An 18,229-nucleotide genomic window follows, 5' to 3' on the forward strand; every position below is an offset into this window, starting at 1 on the left:
TACTCAGAATTCTGACTTTTCTCAGAACTAAAAGAAAAATGTACTTTTGATCAGATGCAAGATGCTGATTTGGAAATACGCAGTCAGTGAATATTTTAGTAATATTAATTTGGAAAACACAGAAGTCATATTACTTATACGTGTCTTTAAAGATTGTAAAAGTGGATATTTACCTGATACCATTTAAAGTCATCCGCTGAGATGTTGTTTTCTGGTGTCAGAATGGGATCTGGAGAGGCTTTCATCAATGTAGTAAACCATGGCTCATACTCCATCATACATTTGCGACATGCACAAAGACTTTGGTTCTCTCGAGGGGAAAAGGACTCATGGTACACAGATGAAATCCATGAAGACGAATGAAACACTCCAATGGCAGTGATCCACAATAGGAAAATCCAAAACAAGATTGTTCTATTCATCTTGGCAACTGGAGGTTCTTAAGTGAGGATCACATCCAATCTGTGGATACAATATGAGAAATACAACGGTGAACCTAGATGAATGAACAGTCCTGACAGCAAAACAAAGACATAGTTCACTCCAATCGTTACAGAGGAACCCCCTGAAGGCTGGTGTTGCTTTTGAAATAGATTCAGTCAACACCTTATTTTTCTTTTATAATCTCATCCGTATATCTGTCACTTTCAGGGCTGCTGGATACCACATTGTTCTGCATGTGTTTCAGTACTGGAGGTAAAGTATTATAGCCTACAGGGCTGCCAACCCTCACGCATTGAGCGTGAGAGTCACGCAATTAACCCATATATCACGTACTCAGGCCACGCATGCCTTTCCTCACGCTAAGTTTTCGTCCAAAATAAATGTATATACATATAAAAATAAAGTGAAAGAACAGCAAACCGAGCGGTCTTCGAAATGAGACGCTCTGGTTTACGGAGGACTTCCTGTTTGCGTCACCTGACACTGACGACCGGGGTCCGTAGCACTGTTGCCTAGCAACCTGGACAGCTAAAGCCTGTTGTTCATGTTTTACAATTTACAGCCAGGTAGTGGCGGCGCCAGAGATTTTCTTTTGGGGCTGCTGTGGGGTAGCTTGACGTTTCATAGAAGGTGCTCAAACATTTAGGGTTTCCCATTAATGTACCGGGCGCTACAGTTCAATGTTCTACTGCAACACTCCCCACACGCACATACACGGTACACCCGCGACTGAACGAAGGCTCGATAATCAGCTCACAGCATATAAGCCGCTTTCACACCGCAGGACTTGCGGTACTTTAGTGCCGGCACTAAAGTACCCCTAAAGTACCACGGCACTAAATCCGCCAGGGGGCTAGTGCCAATCGCATTCACACCGCAGTACTTTCCCTGAGGCACGATTACGCTGACGTCACTTCGTCTTCTTCTTCTCTGGGTTTACTGGCAGGCCGCAAAACCACTTCACGGCGAGTACAACAAAAAAACGAGAGAAGAAGAACTACACGGGGGAGGGGGTATGAAGCCCATCCGCTGTATGAGGCGTTTGTTTACTTTCCGACCTCAGACATGATGGAGTTCATAAGGGTAATTTACAAATAAAATACCCCATTATAACAATGGACTTTATCTTTATGTATTTATTATATATTACCCCCTCAGGCTGATTTTGGAAAAGGACATCAACCCTTGTTTGGTGTTTTTCCCTTATTCATCTAAAACAAATGACATGATAAATTACTTGTGTTTATGTGTGTAAGACTTGTGTTTCTAATAAAGTCAACCACCGACACCTGTCTGCTCTCACATTCTTCTATTCTGCAAATTTGTGTCGTATGCATGTAAATTGAAGTTAAATAACAGTGTGAAATGTAAAATAAAGTGTAAGTAGTTTCAAAACAATGTAACAGTGGCAATATATATAGCAGCAGACACGCCTTAGTGCAAGTTAGGTGTCAGTATTAAAAAACAGTGGCAATATATATATATAATAACAATAGAAAATCGTTACCACTCTTATTATTGTGGTCTTTAATTTTTTTATAGTCCTGCCTGAGTTTCTTTATTTTTACCCGGCATCCGTGTGCACTGTGCACGATTCCCAGCTCAAGTAGCGAACATCGCTCAAAACATTTGGAGTTGGGAACTGCTTTCTGTAGAAGCTGCTGCATCCCGTCCTTGGAGTAAATTGCCAGAAGCGCCGACACTTCCTCATCATTCCACCGCTCCGGTGTTGTAGTACGTGTGGTCATAACTGCTTTAAAGTACAAAAAAACTACTCGCTCAGGTGTGGATGTGGTTTTGTAGCGAGGAAAAAAATGGCTGCCTAACAAAACAAATTCAGAGTCTAACGGGGCGTGGTTTGCAATTCGCCCAGCCAATAGAAATAGAATAGAAATTGGCACTCTTTTGTCACCAGGTTCGTACCACCTCTCTAGCAGGGACTAAAAAGTACCAAAAGAGTTCCAAAAGAGTTCCCGGCACTGAGTAGTCCCGGCGGTGTGAACGCGACATTATTGGTACTAACGGAACTAAAGTACCAGGGAAAGTCCTGCGGTGTGAACGCGGCTATAGGTGTAAGCAGGGGTAAAGTGCAGTTTTACAAGTGGGGGGTGGACCTAATATCCTCTAGGGGGGTCCTCACCTCTTCTAGGGGAGTCTGGGCTCGGCCGGGAAGATGTTTTTTTTTTAATATTGAAGTTAAATGCATCAATCTGGTGCACTTTGAGAGCAACATTAAGAGATCTATGGATACATCTCTTAACACCCATATGAAACGGAACTGTAAACAGATTTTCTTTTTCTTTATGGATATTTACAAATCACTCCTTTTAAACTGTATTCTTGTTTTACTGTCATATAGTATTTCATAACTGTTTTTCATGTATTCTCTTGTTTATTTAACTAGGCTATAATGATCATATGAAGGTGTGCCTCGGAAATAATTGTTGACATTTGCCTAAATGGGTGACCAAACCGTTTGAGACCCACTGAGATAACTTAGACTAAAGTTAACTATCTAAACACTCAGAGTCCTACACAAATACAATACTTTAAGTATTGTTTGTGTAATATTTAATAGAAGGTACTTCTGTTTGATATAAGTTCTGTTTTCTCTATTTCCAATCTTTATTTCAGACTCAAGGTCCATATCACAAAAAGACAAAACACTCATCAATAAATAAGATAAAAAGCTAAACACAAAACAGATAAAAACAAACAGATAAAAACATAAAATCAGTCCAATCACAGCGAGCAAACACATGCTCACCGCCTGTAGAGGCTGTTGCGCCAATGTCTCAAATCATGGAAGAGAACCGGGTAGAACTCTTCAGAGGGTTAATTAAAATCGAGATAACATGATTGTCCGAGTCTTCCAGGCGACACATGAATCTGTCCATTAACTTTCTTAAAAGTGCTTGACAAGTAGGTACCCCCAAGTTAACAAACAGCTGGCTGGCACTGTGCCATCTCGGTACCCTCAGCAGCAACCTATTGTTACTATAATAATAATAATAATTCATTTATTTTATATAAGCGCCTTTCAAGGCTCTCAAGGTCGCCATACAAACACATAAAAACAAGATACACAATATATAACACCAGCATAAGAAACATAAACAAGACAATGCAGTATATACATCAATCAAATAAATCATTACTGTGCTGTTAAAAGATATATCTCCTGTGACTTGATCACACTGTGTACCAAGCAGGTTTGGGTTCTGAAAATAATTCATATATTTGGACACAGACCCGTCTGGTGACATATCTAAGTAAGGCTGCGGCCACACGAGGACGAAAACGGCTAAACGCATAGGATTAACCTAAACGCAATCGCAAACAAGCTTCCGTCCACACGCAATATTTATCCGGATAGTGTCTGTCCACACGAGACCGCTCCGTTTAGCTCCAACCGCTGGAGAAGCTGCAGTACATATGCAGGAGCCTGTAGTGGCGCTGTAACTTCCTCCACAAAAGCAGCGAAGAAGCATGGTTGTCACGGTTGCCCTTCTGTTTATTCTCCGCGGTGGGGGCCGAGGGAACCGGGCAGAGTTTTTCGCCAGTCAACGTGTATTAAAGTTTAAATCTTCCGGACAAAATTATAAAAGTGCCGGTCAAAGGTCTTCTTTGTTATTTATTGAGCTTTAAAAAAAATGAATAACGACTCTATATAATATAATAATAAAATACACAGAGCCTCTCTTTTTCCTCCCTCTCTTCGGACAGCGTCAGTGTCTGTCTCATGCAGCAGCTGGTCCAGTAATGAGTGACCCGGCCGACAGTAAAAAATAAACATATTTATAACTAGTTTAGGGAGTTTGAGAGGTAATTAAAATAGCTAAGGGTGATGATCTGACTTGAAGTGTGTGTTTTGCTGCAGAGGGAGGAGCTGCAGGTGGGCAGAGCTGCGTGTCTCCGTCCTGTCAGATTAGACTTCACTCGCGTTTAGGTCCATATCGAGAGAAAGATAAATAATCTGAATTCAGGGTGCAGTTTACTTTGGGTGAGCAGCAGAGGTGGGGAGAGGCGGGGCTATTGCCTCATCATTATTGCTGTAGATGTTGCACAAACAACTGTAGCATGGTCAATAGCGTCCGGAGCACGATAGCAACTCTGCGATCCGCCATTGTTGTTGTTGTTGGTGGCGAAACACTTCAGCAATGGCGCGGGGTAAGCGGAGGTGAGCAGAAGAGGTGGGGCTATTGCGCAATCACTATCAGTGATCTGAAAATGTTCGGATAGTGTGGACACACGGAGCCGTTTGACCCCCCAGAGAGTTGCGTATGCCGTTCTCTCCACCTTGGGACCCGTTATCGTTTCCTCAGTCGTTTAGTGCCATATTCGGTCGTCCTCGTGTGGCCGAACGGTCTATATGACACTAAACAGTAACGCAAACGACCAAATTCGTCCTCGTGTGGCCGCAGCCTAAGTACACATTGGTGTAGGGGGTGTTGAAAGAATGTACTTTGGCCTTACTTTAAAAGCGAATGAATACAATGAAATGCAAAACTAAACATTTTGAAGGTAAAGGCTGGTAGATGTCTTAAGTCAAGTTAAGGCAAGGCAAGGCAAGTTTATTTATAGAGCACTTTTCAACGCAAGGCAATTCAAAGTGCTTTACAAAAAAAAAAAATACATGGATAAAAGTTACAGTGCAGTCTAAAATATAAATAGTTCAATTAAACATTACAAGAAAAAGTACATGGATAAAAGTTACAGTTAAAAAAGTTAACCATTCTCAAAACAACTATAGGCCTACTATACCATGATGCTTTATTGTAAGATCAAGTCTAAAGGTTATCTTTTATCATAGCAGCTCCATTAACAACATCATAAAGGACAAAGATTAATGACAAGAACAAATATGTTAAAGACAAACACACCAACAGTTAACATACGTCCACATATTTGTCACTCTTACCTTAACAGATATTCCATTGTAATACAGGAGCGCAGTTTCTCTCCCCAGGCTGCTAAAGAAGGAAATGAACTGTGAAAACAAGAAACGCACCCAAAACTATGGGTGTGTTTTGGCTGCATCCCATTAGTGAAGTGGGTAGATCTGAGCACCCAGTGTTGTGACAGTAAAGGTCGGTTAGTTGTGTAGACTATTCCTACTTCTGCAAATACTCTTTTGAATTATTATTTGTACAAGTGAGATTAAATTAAACTTATGATTTTAAAGTGTTTACTATTCTTTACAAATCAAATAATCTTATAGCAATGGGGATTTAGTGAGCAGAGAGGCATTACAAATAGTTTATCTTTAATTGTACAGCAGTTAACAATCACAGTTTCACACACGTTTATTTATATAGCACCTTTCAACACAAGGCAAGTCAAAGTGCTTTACAAAGACATTAAGAGCACATTACAGAATAATTACAATACATAACATAACACCTCGTTTCTGTGATGTGATTGTGATGTGCTATATGTGGTGACATGTATAGTAACGTGTGTTGTTTATTGTTCTCTTTTATCCTCTTTCCTCCTTTTTATTTTATTTTATATATTTTCTTATAACTAATGCTGTTGATATATTGTAATTTTAAGGGTGTCTATTACCATCTGGCCGGGGACAACAGCTGGAAATTAGCCATGTCGGCTAAAGCTGCTCCATTTACTGTTTTTGTGACAGTTCATCGATGGGGACTGTCCACATTACATTACATTGCATTTAGCTGACGCTTTTATCCAAAGCGACTCACAATAAGTACATTCGACCAGGAAGACACAACCTTGAAGAAAACAGAATCATATAGTACATCAGGTTTCATAGAGCCAAGTATTTCAAGTGCTACTCAACTGGCTTTAGATAAGCCAGTCCTTTATTAGTAAAAAATATCAAGAAGATACTGTAAGTGATCTCTACAATAAAACAGTTTAGTGCCTGATGGGAGGATGTGCAAAACAGACAAACTAATAAGGCTTTATTTAAACATTAAATAATACTTTAGGTTAAGGTCTTCTTTTAAATAAGAAAAAAGCTTTGGGGGTATCTATCTACAGATAAATATTAAGCCTGACAAAGTACTTAACGTTTAATATATTGCATGGTTTGTTTTGGAACTTGACAATCAACTTTCCTGCAATGTTAACTATGTTGAAGCACTTAATTTAACTGATATTATACATATTAATTATACTCTTATAAGATGTATGTAGATAGAATAAGAAATGTGCAGAATATGTTTAATGCTGGAGGTATACACCGATAGATGTCTTGTAATGCTCTGTTGAAGAACCTGTGACCCAAGTTTTTCATTCATTGCATAACTACACCGTAGTTGTGTATATGATCAATAAACCTTAGACAATATTGAAATCTGAAAAACTGTTCTGTCTGCTGCCGTCTGGCACAACAGCCGCATTCTAGGAGAGGATGTGGCTGTTGTGGAGGACTACACATACCTGGGACTGCACTTAGACAATGGGCTGAACTGGAGGATCAACACTGACGCTGTGTACATGAAGGGGATGAACAGACTCTATTTTCTGAGGAAGCTGAGATCCTTCCACGTGAGCAGCAAGATGCTGGAGATCTTCTATCTGTTGTGGCCAGTGTACTCTTCTTTGCTGCGGTCTGCTGGGGGGGGGGGGCAGCATCAGAGCCGGGGACACCAGCAGGATCAATAAACTGATCAGGAAAGCTGGGTCTGTCATCGGCATCAAGCTGGACCCCTTTGAAGCTGTGGTGGAGAGGAGGACACTGAACAGGCTGTTGTCCATCATGGATAACCCCACCCATCCTCTCCACCTGCAGCTGGACAGTCAGCGGAGCTCCTTCTCCAACAGACTGCTGCAGCTCCACTGTCACAAGGACCAGGGGCGGACTGGGACTACAAATCAGCCCGGGACTCTCGACCGGCCCACTTCGGTAGCGCCGGCCCACCGCAGATTTGTATTATCACTGGTCCCATTGTAACCACTGGCCCGGAGCATTCGTCCAAAAAAAAAAAATCGACTAATAATGAAGAAAATGAACACATTTGTTGCAATAGTAATGTATGCACAAACTACATTACTACTTGTACTACAACATTTGAATCATCAGTTCTCATTTTCCTCAATTGTTCATATTTGGTTTATTAAAATAATGATATTGTGGTCATTGTTAAAAAATATCTGCTATTATGAGTATTATTATTTGTATAATGCACTTTCTGCCTTCCTGTCATTAGGAGTTAGACATGTAATGGCTATATGTAATTGATTTGATTAGAACCTTCATTATCCTAAACTGCTGGGACATTTCGCCAATACCTTTATATTGTCTACTCTTCACTTACTGTCAGCATAGGTCGGCATTGATGTACAGAGCCGACAGAAGACCTTGTTTATACTGGCATCATATAGAGAGGTGCAGTGACGCGTCCTGAAACCAGGAAGTAAGCTGCTGGTTCCCTCCACAGAAAGCAACGGGATTTCTCCACAGGGTTTTGGAAAATAGCTGGAAATAAGGTCTGTGGAAAACAAACCTGTTTGATAAATGCACGTTTTGTTCAGCCGGATAATCTCCACATGTCTACCCTACTTTTATAATGTTCGAATCATAAATCTAATCGATAGATTATAAAAGGGTTTTAGGACGCGTCACTGCACCACTCTATAGAAGCCAACTCCATCGATCAAGCTGAAACTTTCTCTCCCTCTTCTTCTCATACTCCCTGTCACTCTCCTTTAACTCCTCCGGTGACTTTCTTTTATTTGAAGATTGTTTTTTGCACGGCGCTTGGCCGGTTACCGCTGGTATTAAAAACATTTTGGCGAATGGTTTGGTGGCGCGAGAGTCTGGAGTGAAGGAGCGCGCTCCCGCTCACGGGAGCCTGCTCACGCTGCACTCCGGAGCAAACAGCTGTTTATTTTTCACCCCAACAACAACGACAACCGACTCACGAAACGCTATGTTGTAGCGTTGATAAACGAAACAATTTAACTAAATTGCTAGTCAAGATACCAATACCACAGGAAACATTTTTTTAAAGCAATATTTTTAGTGGCCCGAGCGGGCAAGTGGAAAGTACGTTATGCTGGCCCGGGGTGTCTAAATAGTGCTTCCGGGCCAGCGGGCTATTTAATGTCGAGCCCTGCCGGTTACCGGCCGGCCCACATCGTCCGACCGGCCCACTTCAGTACCGGCCCACCGGGATTCGTCCCGATGGCCAGTCCGCCCCTGACAAGGACCGATACAGGAACACATTCCTGCCCACTGCAATAACTCTGTACAATAAATCACCTCTGGCTGGAAGGGAACTCTCTGCTCCAGTTTCTCTTGGAATAAAACCTCGCTGTACATTTTACACATATATAATCTGTTCGAATAGTGTGCCGTCGATGGGTTTCATTCCATTTCAAAATGCTGTTTGACGCTCCGCGTAAACTTCACGCACTGCCACTCCAACATCCAACATCCAATCACAGAGCTTGAGGACAAATCACAGGGTTTGTCAAGCAAAGCACATGGTGTAGTCCCAAACGATAGCTGAGGATTCTGGGTAGTGTAGTGTCTTCGGCCATCCTAAACTGAACAAATATTTGTTTCTCCGAATCGAAGGGGGAAAATTACAAAAGCATTGTGCACAATTTAAACCAATCAATGTTGTGTAATCAACAAGGATAATCTGGTGTTTTTTAGTCGATGAGTCGTGCAGATATCACTGTAAAATCAATCGACAGTAAAGAGAATACTTACTTCCGGGTGTAAAATCCTGCGTTATCCAATGGGAATGGACGCTCACATTGCCCTCCGTAATACAATAAAGGGGACATGATCAAATCGGAATATAATGTTCTTTTGAAAAACGTTAACTAGGGAACAATCTATTGGACACAGCTGAAGCTCTGGCCTTCCTTAAAAACTAACTAATTTAATAAAATTCACAGTTGTATTACACACAATGCACTGTTTTTTGTGAACAAAAATGTGTAACTAATGCACCATAATACATTCTGACAAAAAATAAAAATTATTATGAATACAAATAAAATAAAAGAAGCCTCCCGTGAGTTACAAGCTATAAAGGAGATTTAAAAAACGTTGTATAGAATAAAAGCTCACTGCTGGACGTTGTAGAAATGCGTGCACCATGACAAAGCAGCCACATTCACTTTACATTGGGGTTGTTTGCCTGGTGCAGACCATAGACTGTATATATAGGTGCAGACACGTACATGTAGTAAAGTTTGTGACTCCACGACGCAATGCGGTGTCAAAGGAGTCGTGGTGGAGTCACGCATTCTGGTGAGACCAGGTTGAATTTTACATATGAAAATGAGGCACTTTGGATTTGCAATTTACATATCAGGGACAGAGATATTGATAGAGCCCAGAATGTTTTTTCTGTAGCCCCGGAAATATAATACATTAACCGTACTTCACCTGCACCTCATCATGACACTATAGAGAGGACGGCAGGATTGTAATTTCCCGTGTTCAGTGAATGCTATTAGTATGTAAAAGATTATTCCAAGGGACACCTTCATATGAACATTATAGTTATAAAACAAAGAGAATAAATTAAAAACAGTTATGAAATACTAAAAGATAGCACTTTACCCCTATATGGCCTGAGCCGATTATCGAGCCTTCATTGTAACAGTCGCGGGTGTACTGTGTGTGGAGAGTGTTGCAGTAGAACATTCCACTGTAGCGCCCGGTACCTTAATGGGAAAACCTAAATGTTTGAGCACCCTCCATGAAACGTCAAGCTACCCCACAGCACACCCAAAAGAAAATCTCTGGCCCCGCCACTGTGGGCCAAGCCCCAAATGTTTCCAGGTCCAGGAAACGCCCCTGAGAGAGCCTGGTTTACAAAGTTTAATGTTGAAAGAAGCAAGGTTTTTATATCTTTACATTAAAAGTTTCATCAGACTACCATGTTCTAAGGCAATATATTATAAACATGTAATCCAATATGGCCACAGTCTACACTAGCATGTACACTTTGCATTCAAGTTGAGGAACTTTCAAAGTTCCAAGGGCAGACATTGGGATAAGGAATCACATGTTTTAAGTTTAGTGCTCAATGTCTATCAATTGACTTGTACATTTAGTGGGAGCCACTTAAAGTGATAAGATATTTTACCACTTGAGCTAAAACCTAAGAGTCACATTATAAAGAGTGCCACTGGTAAAGGTCAAAATAAAAAGTCCAACTCAAAAGCAAACACTGCATTGTTTTAAGAACCACTGTGCCACAAGCAGATATCTCACACTTTTGTAAATTTGCAATAGTTTAAACTAGAACTATTGAGACATTTGTTTTTGCTAAGGGGATTTTCACAATCTTTTGTCAGCGCTGTAAAGTATTAACCTGTTAAGCCCAAATGCACACCTTTTAGACACTAGAGGGCACCAAGCTTACATCCACAAGCACTCATGCTTAGGCATTCACCATCCCACAATACAAGGTGAAGGAAAGACACAACCAGGTGGTAAATTAATGTATTTATTTAAAAAACGAAATATTCATCCGAGGACACCAGCTGCACCTGTAAGAACAAACACACATTAGTCACCAGGTTTAAGTTAATGTATAGAACAGCAAGAAAGCGAGCACAGTTCTCACCTGCTATTGTCCCCACTTTGGACCGACACGAAACCATTTGGCATTTATGTGAGCACTCTGGACTTGAGGTTTGGGAGGAGCAACCTGAGGAAAGATGTAGGCCTGGGGTTCAGCCTGCCTCTGAGGGGCCACGTAGGCCCTGTTGGGAGCCTCGTAGGGCTGGTTCGTTGAATGCCGCTGAGGGGCTACGTAGGCCTTCTTGGGCGTCTCGTAGGGCCTGTTGGGAGTCCTGTTGGGAGTCTCATAGGGCCTGTTGGGAGTCTCGTAGGCCCTGTTGGGAGTCCTGTTGGGAGTCTCGTAGGCCTTGTAGGGTGTCCTGTTGGGAGTCTTGTGGGCCTTGTAGGGTGTCCTGTTGGGAGTCTTGTGGGCCCTGTTGGGAGTCCTGTTGGGAGTCCTGTTGGGAGTCCTGTTGGGAGTCCTGTTGGGAGTCCTGTTGGGAGTCCTGTTGGGAGTCCTGTTGGGAGTCCTGTTGGGAGTCCTGTTGGGAGTCCTGTTGGGAGTCTCGTAGGCCTTGTTGGGAGTCTGCTGCTGCGGAGCATTGTAGGCCTTGTTGGGAGCCTCGTAGGCCTGGTTTGTTGCTTGCCGCTGAGGGGTCACGTAGGTCTTGATGGGAGTCTGGTAGGCCTGCTGGGGCTTCCTGACACTCACTTTCTCCTGCCCAGGAGCCTTCAGCCGTCTGATAGCATACCCACCAAATTTATCAGGGATGATGTGGGTCTTGGTCGGGGCTAACTTCTTACCAGAGGTACTGGAACTTGAGGCCATGGAAGTAGCCTTGTAGCTTCTTCGGGCATTTCCTGCATTCCCTGAAAACAGTTTGTATGGGTTCACAACCTCAGTCTGGCTGAGGTTTTTAGAAGCTGAGGGACGGGAAGGTTTATCCGTTTTAGACACTAGCTTAGCGCGAACACTGGAGGAAGTTTTGGTCCGTGCAGGGATTTGGTTTGGCTCAGGAGCGCCGGCACCAAACAGGCTGGAAGACTTCCCCTCTTCCTTGTTGCTGCTCTTACTCAGAGAATAGCTACCGGCAATAGCAGTAGAAAGGCCATAAACACGCCGTTTAGGCACACGATTCAAGTTAGGTTTTGACACTGAGCTGCCCTGCACTAACCTGACTTTAGCCAAGCCACTTTTAGCTGGCTGTGAAACAGTTTGTGTGTAGCCACCAGTAGAAGGCCCCCAGCTAAAACGACTGCCCACAGCTGAAGGTATGTCTAAGTTTCTGCTTAGGGCCGGTCTGAGTCGATTCTGGAGATAGTCGTCACCAGCTTCCCGATTATTTTGCCTGAAGCCAACATATGTGTTGTTGATCTTGCTCTGAGCTGCGACAGAAAAAGAATATTAAAGCCACAGCTATAGTCATTCACAGCACTTAAATGAAATGTTGTGCTTAGCTCACCTTTTGAAGCCCACAAACAGCGCACATGCTCTGCTTGAACCAAGACAATAAGGACAATCCTGCACAGAAAATATGTAAACATCAGAGAACGCAGACAGCGAACAACAATTAACTTTGCATATCTGCAGAAACTTACCCCAAATGAACTCCACAAGTCATGATTCTCTCTCTCTGTTCCAACACAGCAGCAAAGAACCAGTAGCCCCGAAGTGACTTGCTCTGCTTGTCTGAGCAGCAGAAAGGAGGCTTTATTGCAGCTTGGAGCCAATCAGGGCCTCATGAGCTGATTGTCTACAGGTGCTGCTGTGCTGTCAGGGTGGCAACTGAGTGCTGTTGATTTTCTGTCACCTCTGAGTTCTTAAGTCCTGTGCAAAAAACTGTAAGGTAAAAGAGCGATATCTCAAACCCCTAAATGACCATTTTGTAAATCAGACTTTCTCACAAAGGGTTACTTTCAGTTGTTCAAGAAACTTGTTTGTTTTTGTTGCATTTCTCAGGGTAAAATGAAGAAAGTGAAAACAGAAAACATTTGGGATTTATTGAAGTAATTGGAGAGCAAATATATGTTTTTGTTTCACCCTGTTGTTACATTACATTACATGTCACTTATGTTAGATGCATTTATCCAAAGCGACTTACATACTCAATACTGTGGACAATCCACAGGAGCAATTTGGGGTGAAGTGTCTCAGGGACACAACGACATGCTGACTGCAGTGGGGTTTGAACATGTGACCCCCTGATCTGAACACCAATGCACAACCCACTACACCACACGTCTTTTTTTGCTTGTATTTTGGTACTGTTATTGGTTTTGTGAATATCTTTAGGACAAAGAAAAACAAGATTCAAGTTTGAATGTTCATTTGAGTTTTTCTTTTGTTACAAGTCCTTTTTGTTGGCTATGGTATTAAAGACTGTGTGCATGTTTGTCTGTCCTGCTTTCAGAATAATCATACTGTTATGTGCTCACTCCGTCACAAACACATGCGTTTTCATTAAGATAAAACAATTCAATACACTTGCAAAAACAGTTTTAGGCACGCTACTTCTGTACTTGTGTTAAAGTGTTTTATACTACATTGGCTGTTTGAGTAAACCATTCTTGTGATATGATTGATTTAAGCAATCACACGAGAGGCCGTTCTTGACTCCAGTACAGGCGTACGGACCTCGGCGCAAGCGCCTCGGTCCTGCCGCAGTACTGTCGTACAAATAATGACATTCAAGAACGGCCTCAAGTGTATGATTGCGATTCTATAACGCAAACTATCATCCATCCATCTTCTCCCGCTTATCCGTGGTCGGGTCGCGGGGGTAGCAGTTCCAGCAGAGAGCCCCAAACTTTCTTTTCCCTGGCGAAATCAACCAGCTCTGACCGGGGGTCCCAAGGCGCTCCCAGGCCAGCGAAGAGATATAATCCCTCCACCTGGTCCTAGGTCTACCCCTTGGTCTCTTCCCAGCTGGACGTGCCTGGAACACCTCCCTTGGGAGGCGCCCAGGTGGCATCCTAACTAGGTGCCCGAACCACCTCAACTGGCTTCTTTCGACGCGAAGGAGGAGCGGCTCAACTCCGAGTCCCTCCCTGATGACCGAACTTCTCACCTTATCCCTAAGGGAGACACCAGCCACCCGGCGGAGGAAACCCATCTCGGCCGCTTGTATCCGCGATCTCGTTCTTTCGGTCATGACCCATCCTTCATGACCGTAGGTGAGGGTAGGAACGAAATTGGCCCGGTAGACAGAGAGCTTTGCCTTCTGGCTCAGCTCCCTTTTCATCACAATGGTGCGGTAAAGCGACTGCAGTACCGCTCCCGCTGCTCCGATTCTCCGGCCCATCTCACGCTCCATTGTTCCCTCACTCGAGAACAAGACCCCGAGATACTTGAACTCCTTCACTTGGGGTAAGGACTCATTCCCTACTTGGAGTGGAAAGTCCATCGGTTTCCTGCTGAGAACCATGGCCTCAGATTTGGAGGTGCTGATCCTCATCCCAGCCGCTTCACACTCGGTTGCGAACCGATCCAGTGAGTGCTGAAGTTCGCAGACCGATGAAGCCATCAGCACCACATCATCTGCAAAAAGCAGTGGTGCAATCCTTAAAGCGCAGCCCTGGCGGAGTCCAACCCTCACCGGTAATGGGTCCGACTTACTGCCGAGGACCCGGACACAGCTCTCGCTTTGGGAGTACAGAGATTGGATGGCCCTGAGTAGAGACCCCCTCACTCCATACTCCCGCAGCACCTCCCACAGTAACTCCCTGGGAACTCGGTCATACACCTTCTCCAAGTCTACAAAACACATGTAGACCGGATAAGCGTACTCCCAAGCCCCCTCCAGGATCCTTGCGAGAGTAAAAAGCTGATCCGTCGTTCCACGACCAGGACGGAATCCGCATTGTTCCTCCTCAATCTGAGGTTCGACAATCGGCCTGACCCTCCTTTCGAGTACCTTGGAGTAAACTTTCCCGGGGAGGCTGAGTAGTGTGATGCCTCTGTAATTGGCACACACCCTCTGATCCCCCTTTTTGAAAAGGGGGACCACCACCCCGGTCTGCCACTCCTTCGGCACTGTTTCCGACTTCCACGCAATGTTGATGAGACGTGTCAACCATGACAGTCCCTCAACACCCAGAGCCTTCAGCATTTCCGGGCGGATCTCATCCACCCCCGGGGCTTTGCCACTGTGGAGTTGTTTGACGACCTCAGTGACCTCCCCCCGGGAGATTGGTGTTGATCCCCCGTCATACTCCAGCTCTGCCTCTAACATAGAGGGCGGAGTTGTCGGGTTCAGGAGTTCCTCAAAGTGTTCCTTCCAACGCCCTAACACTCCATCAGTTGAGGTCAACAACGTCCCATCCTTACTGTACACAGCTTGGATGGTTCCCTGCTTCCCCCTCCTGAGGTGTCGGACAGTTTTCCAGAACAACTTTGGTGCCGCCCGAAAGTCCTTCTCCATGTCTTCCCCAAACTTCTCCCACACCCGCTGCTTTGCCTCGGCCACGGATGAGGCTGCTGCCCTTCGGGCCTGTCGGTACCTTGCAACTGCCTCGGGAGTCCCCCGGGATAACAAATCCCTGAAGGCCTCCTTCTTCAGTCGGACGGCTTCCCTGACCACCGGTCAGGGAAGCCGTCCGACAAACTATCATTGTAATCAACAATATCGTAAAAATAATTTCATAATGTGGGCTAAATTGCTCCCAAACCTACGCTTTCTGCTGGAGTTAATCTCCGTCAGAAAGTAGTTCCTAGAAAGTAGTTCCCATGGTAACGATAGCCGATCAATCGAACACTCCTGCTTCCTCGCTTACAGTTGTTGATATAGCCTAATTATAGTAAATAATATATTATTAACCAATTTATTGAAAACAATTTTTTGAAAACAATTCTTGAATTAGGCTATTTCAATATCTGAGTAATCACTGTGTGAGATTAGCGGAACAAATCAAATCAGGCTGTCCATGGTGCTGAAACATTTTGGGTTCAGAATGAAGGTGGATGTTCATGCTGCCTTTAAAAGTGCAATTCTTGAAACAGCTCTCCATGAACTCCATGCCAGACTTTTTTGCAGGTGGTGCCGTGGTGTTCACGGGTAGGACTACGTTATAGGAAGAGCTTTCCTCCAGTGGCCGTTTCATGGCGTGTCCCGGACCGGCAAAAAGCGCGTTGCTCCACATCTTTCTGTTGTCTAGAGATGGAGCCCAGTAGCTGCGAAGCGATGACTCGTTTTTATGTCCGCTAACGGACATGATTGCTCTGGCCTCCAACCCTGCCTCCGCCAGCCGCTGTATGCAGGTGCTTCTGACGCAATGGTTTGTGTAATGCGTAGCAGTGCCAGACTCTTCACTAATGCGGGTCATCATGGATTTCCAACGAGAGACAATGTATAACAGTGTAACGGCTGTGTGTCGCTAAACGTCGCTATGGAAACCACACGATGTAGGCTCATGGAAGTAGTTTCGGTAGGCTAGTGGCATGTGTAGGCCACTGGATACTTTGTGATTAGGCACATTCCATTTGATCGTTGTTTGATCGTGGAATCAAACCAACACATCCTCACTCCCAGGTCGGCCTATGTTGACGTTATGTCAAGTCCCCTGTGTCGACTTTTTCCCACGCAAGGGGGGGGGGGGCCTTCGTGTCCATTTTCAACACAAGGGGGGGGGGCCTTAGCATCCATTTTCAGCTTTCCGGGATGTCCATATGCTTCCATGGACGCTCATGGAAGCACGGCATTCGTTTGTGTCGACTGCCCTTACGGCCCCTACACACGGCGGCGTGCGTTGCCGTTTGGCGGTGGGTGTGTCTTGAGCTTGGGGAGTCAACGCGAGCAGCCCGACCAACAACCAACCACATGAATGTCCCGCCCCGGACATACAAAGCAAAGCATTCATGCTACATCCATGCTGGCTAAATATACTGTCTGTGCTTGCTAGCTGTCCATTCAAACGAAATACACTGTATATAAACTCCCCAAACAAGCGAAAACCTACCAGTTTCCCCCACTGTCTTTGCCACCTCCCCCCATGCCTGGCTCCTCCGGTTTGTATCCCTGTATGTTCCCTACCGCCACGATCATTTTCTCCTCCTTTTGTTGATATATGGGAAATAACTGCGGTCTGGCTCTCCCAACATACACCCGGTTTGATTGGCTCCAAACCGCTGCTTGTACTGTCAGATTTACATAAGAGGGATTTGATTGGCTGACGCCTCCGTCGAGGCGGCAAAAGTAGAACATTGCTATACTTTTGCAGCCAGCACCTCGAGAGAAGCTACGCTTTGCTCCCACAATGCAGTTCGGCGAATCGTGACGTCACCTCATTCAAAGTGAATGGGCAGAAGCGTTGAAGCGGCAACGCACGCCGCCGTCTATAGGGGCCGTTAAAGGCAATGTGAGCGTCCATTCTCATTGGATAACGGAGAATTGTAGACCCGGAAGTAAGTATTCCTCTTACTGTCGATTGATTTTACAGTGATATCTGCACTACTCATCGACTACAAAACACCAGATTATCCTTGTTAATTACACAACATTGATTGGTTTAAATTGTGTGCAATGCTTTTGTATTTTTCCCCTTCGATTCGGAGAAACAAATATTTTTTCGGAGTAAAGGATGGCAGAAGACACTACACTACCCAGAATCTCCAGCTATCGTTTGGACTACACCATGTGCTCTGTTTGACGTCACGTGATCTTCAAATTTCTCCCTGCAGAAAAAGAAAACATGGCCGAACTTCGTTTTATTCTCGGTGGAAAATGCCTATTTTAAAGTTAGTTTGGCCAATAAAATGCGTTTTGATGTCATTTGATGCGAGATATATGAGTTGTTATTTCAGATTATGTGTGCAGTGGATATACATGATCTTTAGTCATTAACAAATACCGGAAACAGACCGAAAATACTTTATTCAGAGTGTGCTTGCTTTTCTCTTTGAAAGTCATCACATAACGGCATTGTAATACATGGTTCGGCTGCATTAAATATTACATATCTGCCGTAGTTCTGTATTTATAGAGCCCTGCTGAGAAGACTTCTAGACAAACATGAGGAACTGAAAACGTGACGTGGATCATAAATATATCAGCCATTAAACAACATCTTACATTTCTTTTCACACAATACGTCTCCTTGCAGTATCAACACTAATTCGGCTGACTTTTATATTTGATCCAATTGGTAGATAGGCTGTATTTACACCATAAAGGTGCACAGCTGATATAAAGAGACACCTAGTGGGTAAAGCATGTTATTGAATTTTATTATTTTTATTATTAGATATTAATAGGATCCCTATAAAGTATATTCATTACTCGT

At 43.9% G+C, this 18,229-nt stretch overlaps 2 protein-coding genes across 6 annotated transcripts in view; both read right to left on the reverse strand.

The window, feature by feature from the left end:
* LOC117455297 (CMP-N-acetylneuraminate-beta-galactosamide-alpha-2,3-sialyltransferase 2-like) overlaps positions 1-18,229 on the reverse strand; it is a 71,211-nt gene that overhangs the window by 28,057 nt on the left and 24,925 nt on the right. For 2 of the 4 annotated variants that reach the window (XM_034094743.2, XM_034094739.2), the window contains exons 1-2: positions 5,366-5,454; positions 174-462 (exon numbers count right to left, since the gene is read on the reverse strand). In XM_034094743.2, coding sequence (XP_033950634.1) covers positions 174-193 — 20 coding nt within the window. In that variant the 5' untranslated portion in view covers positions 194-462; positions 5,366-5,454. Of the gene's footprint in view, positions 1-173; positions 463-5,365; positions 5,455-18,229 lie in introns of those variants that run through there. The other 2 variants (XM_034094741.2, XM_034094740.2) reach the window with 1 other exon arrangement.
* LOC117455296 (uncharacterized protein DKFZp434B061-like) lies at positions 10,883-12,622 on the reverse strand. Of its 2 annotated transcripts, none has more exons than XM_071204751.1 (4): positions 12,551-12,622; positions 12,415-12,473; positions 11,016-12,337; positions 10,883-10,932 (listed from the first exon to the last, which is right to left on the reverse strand). In XM_071204751.1, exons 1-3 carry the CDS (start codon positions 12,571-12,573, stop codon positions 11,019-11,021), a joined length of 1,401 nt encoding a protein of 466 aa, XP_071060852.1. In that variant the 5' UTR covers positions 12,574-12,622; the 3' UTR covers positions 10,883-10,932; positions 11,016-11,018. The 2 variants fall into 2 exon arrangements, with proteins under 2 accessions (XP_071060852.1, XP_033950629.1); XM_034094738.2 differs by having other exon boundaries at positions 10,883-10,938.

The sequence above is a fragment of the Pseudochaenichthys georgianus genome, chromosome 11 (genome assembly GCF_902827115.2).
Source record: "Pseudochaenichthys georgianus chromosome 11, fPseGeo1.2, whole genome shotgun sequence".
NCBI lineage: Eukaryota > Metazoa > Chordata > Actinopteri > Perciformes > Channichthyidae > Pseudochaenichthys > Pseudochaenichthys georgianus.

What these genes read in the sequence shown, in the direction of transcription:
- LOC117455296 (XM_071204751.1), bottom strand. Translation starts at nt 12,573, where the DNA reads ATGACTTGTGGAGTTCATTTGGG. An exon ending in ACTTGTGGAGTTCATTTGGG is followed by an intron (nt 12,474 to 12,550) that starts GTAAGTTTCTGC and finishes TTTTCTGTGCAG; the next exon opens with GATTGTCCTTATTGTCTTGG. An exon ending in CTGTTTGTGGGCTTCAAAAG is followed by an intron (nt 12,338 to 12,414) that starts GTGAGCTAAGCA and finishes TTTCTGTCGCAG; the next exon opens with CTCAGAGCAAGATCAACAAC.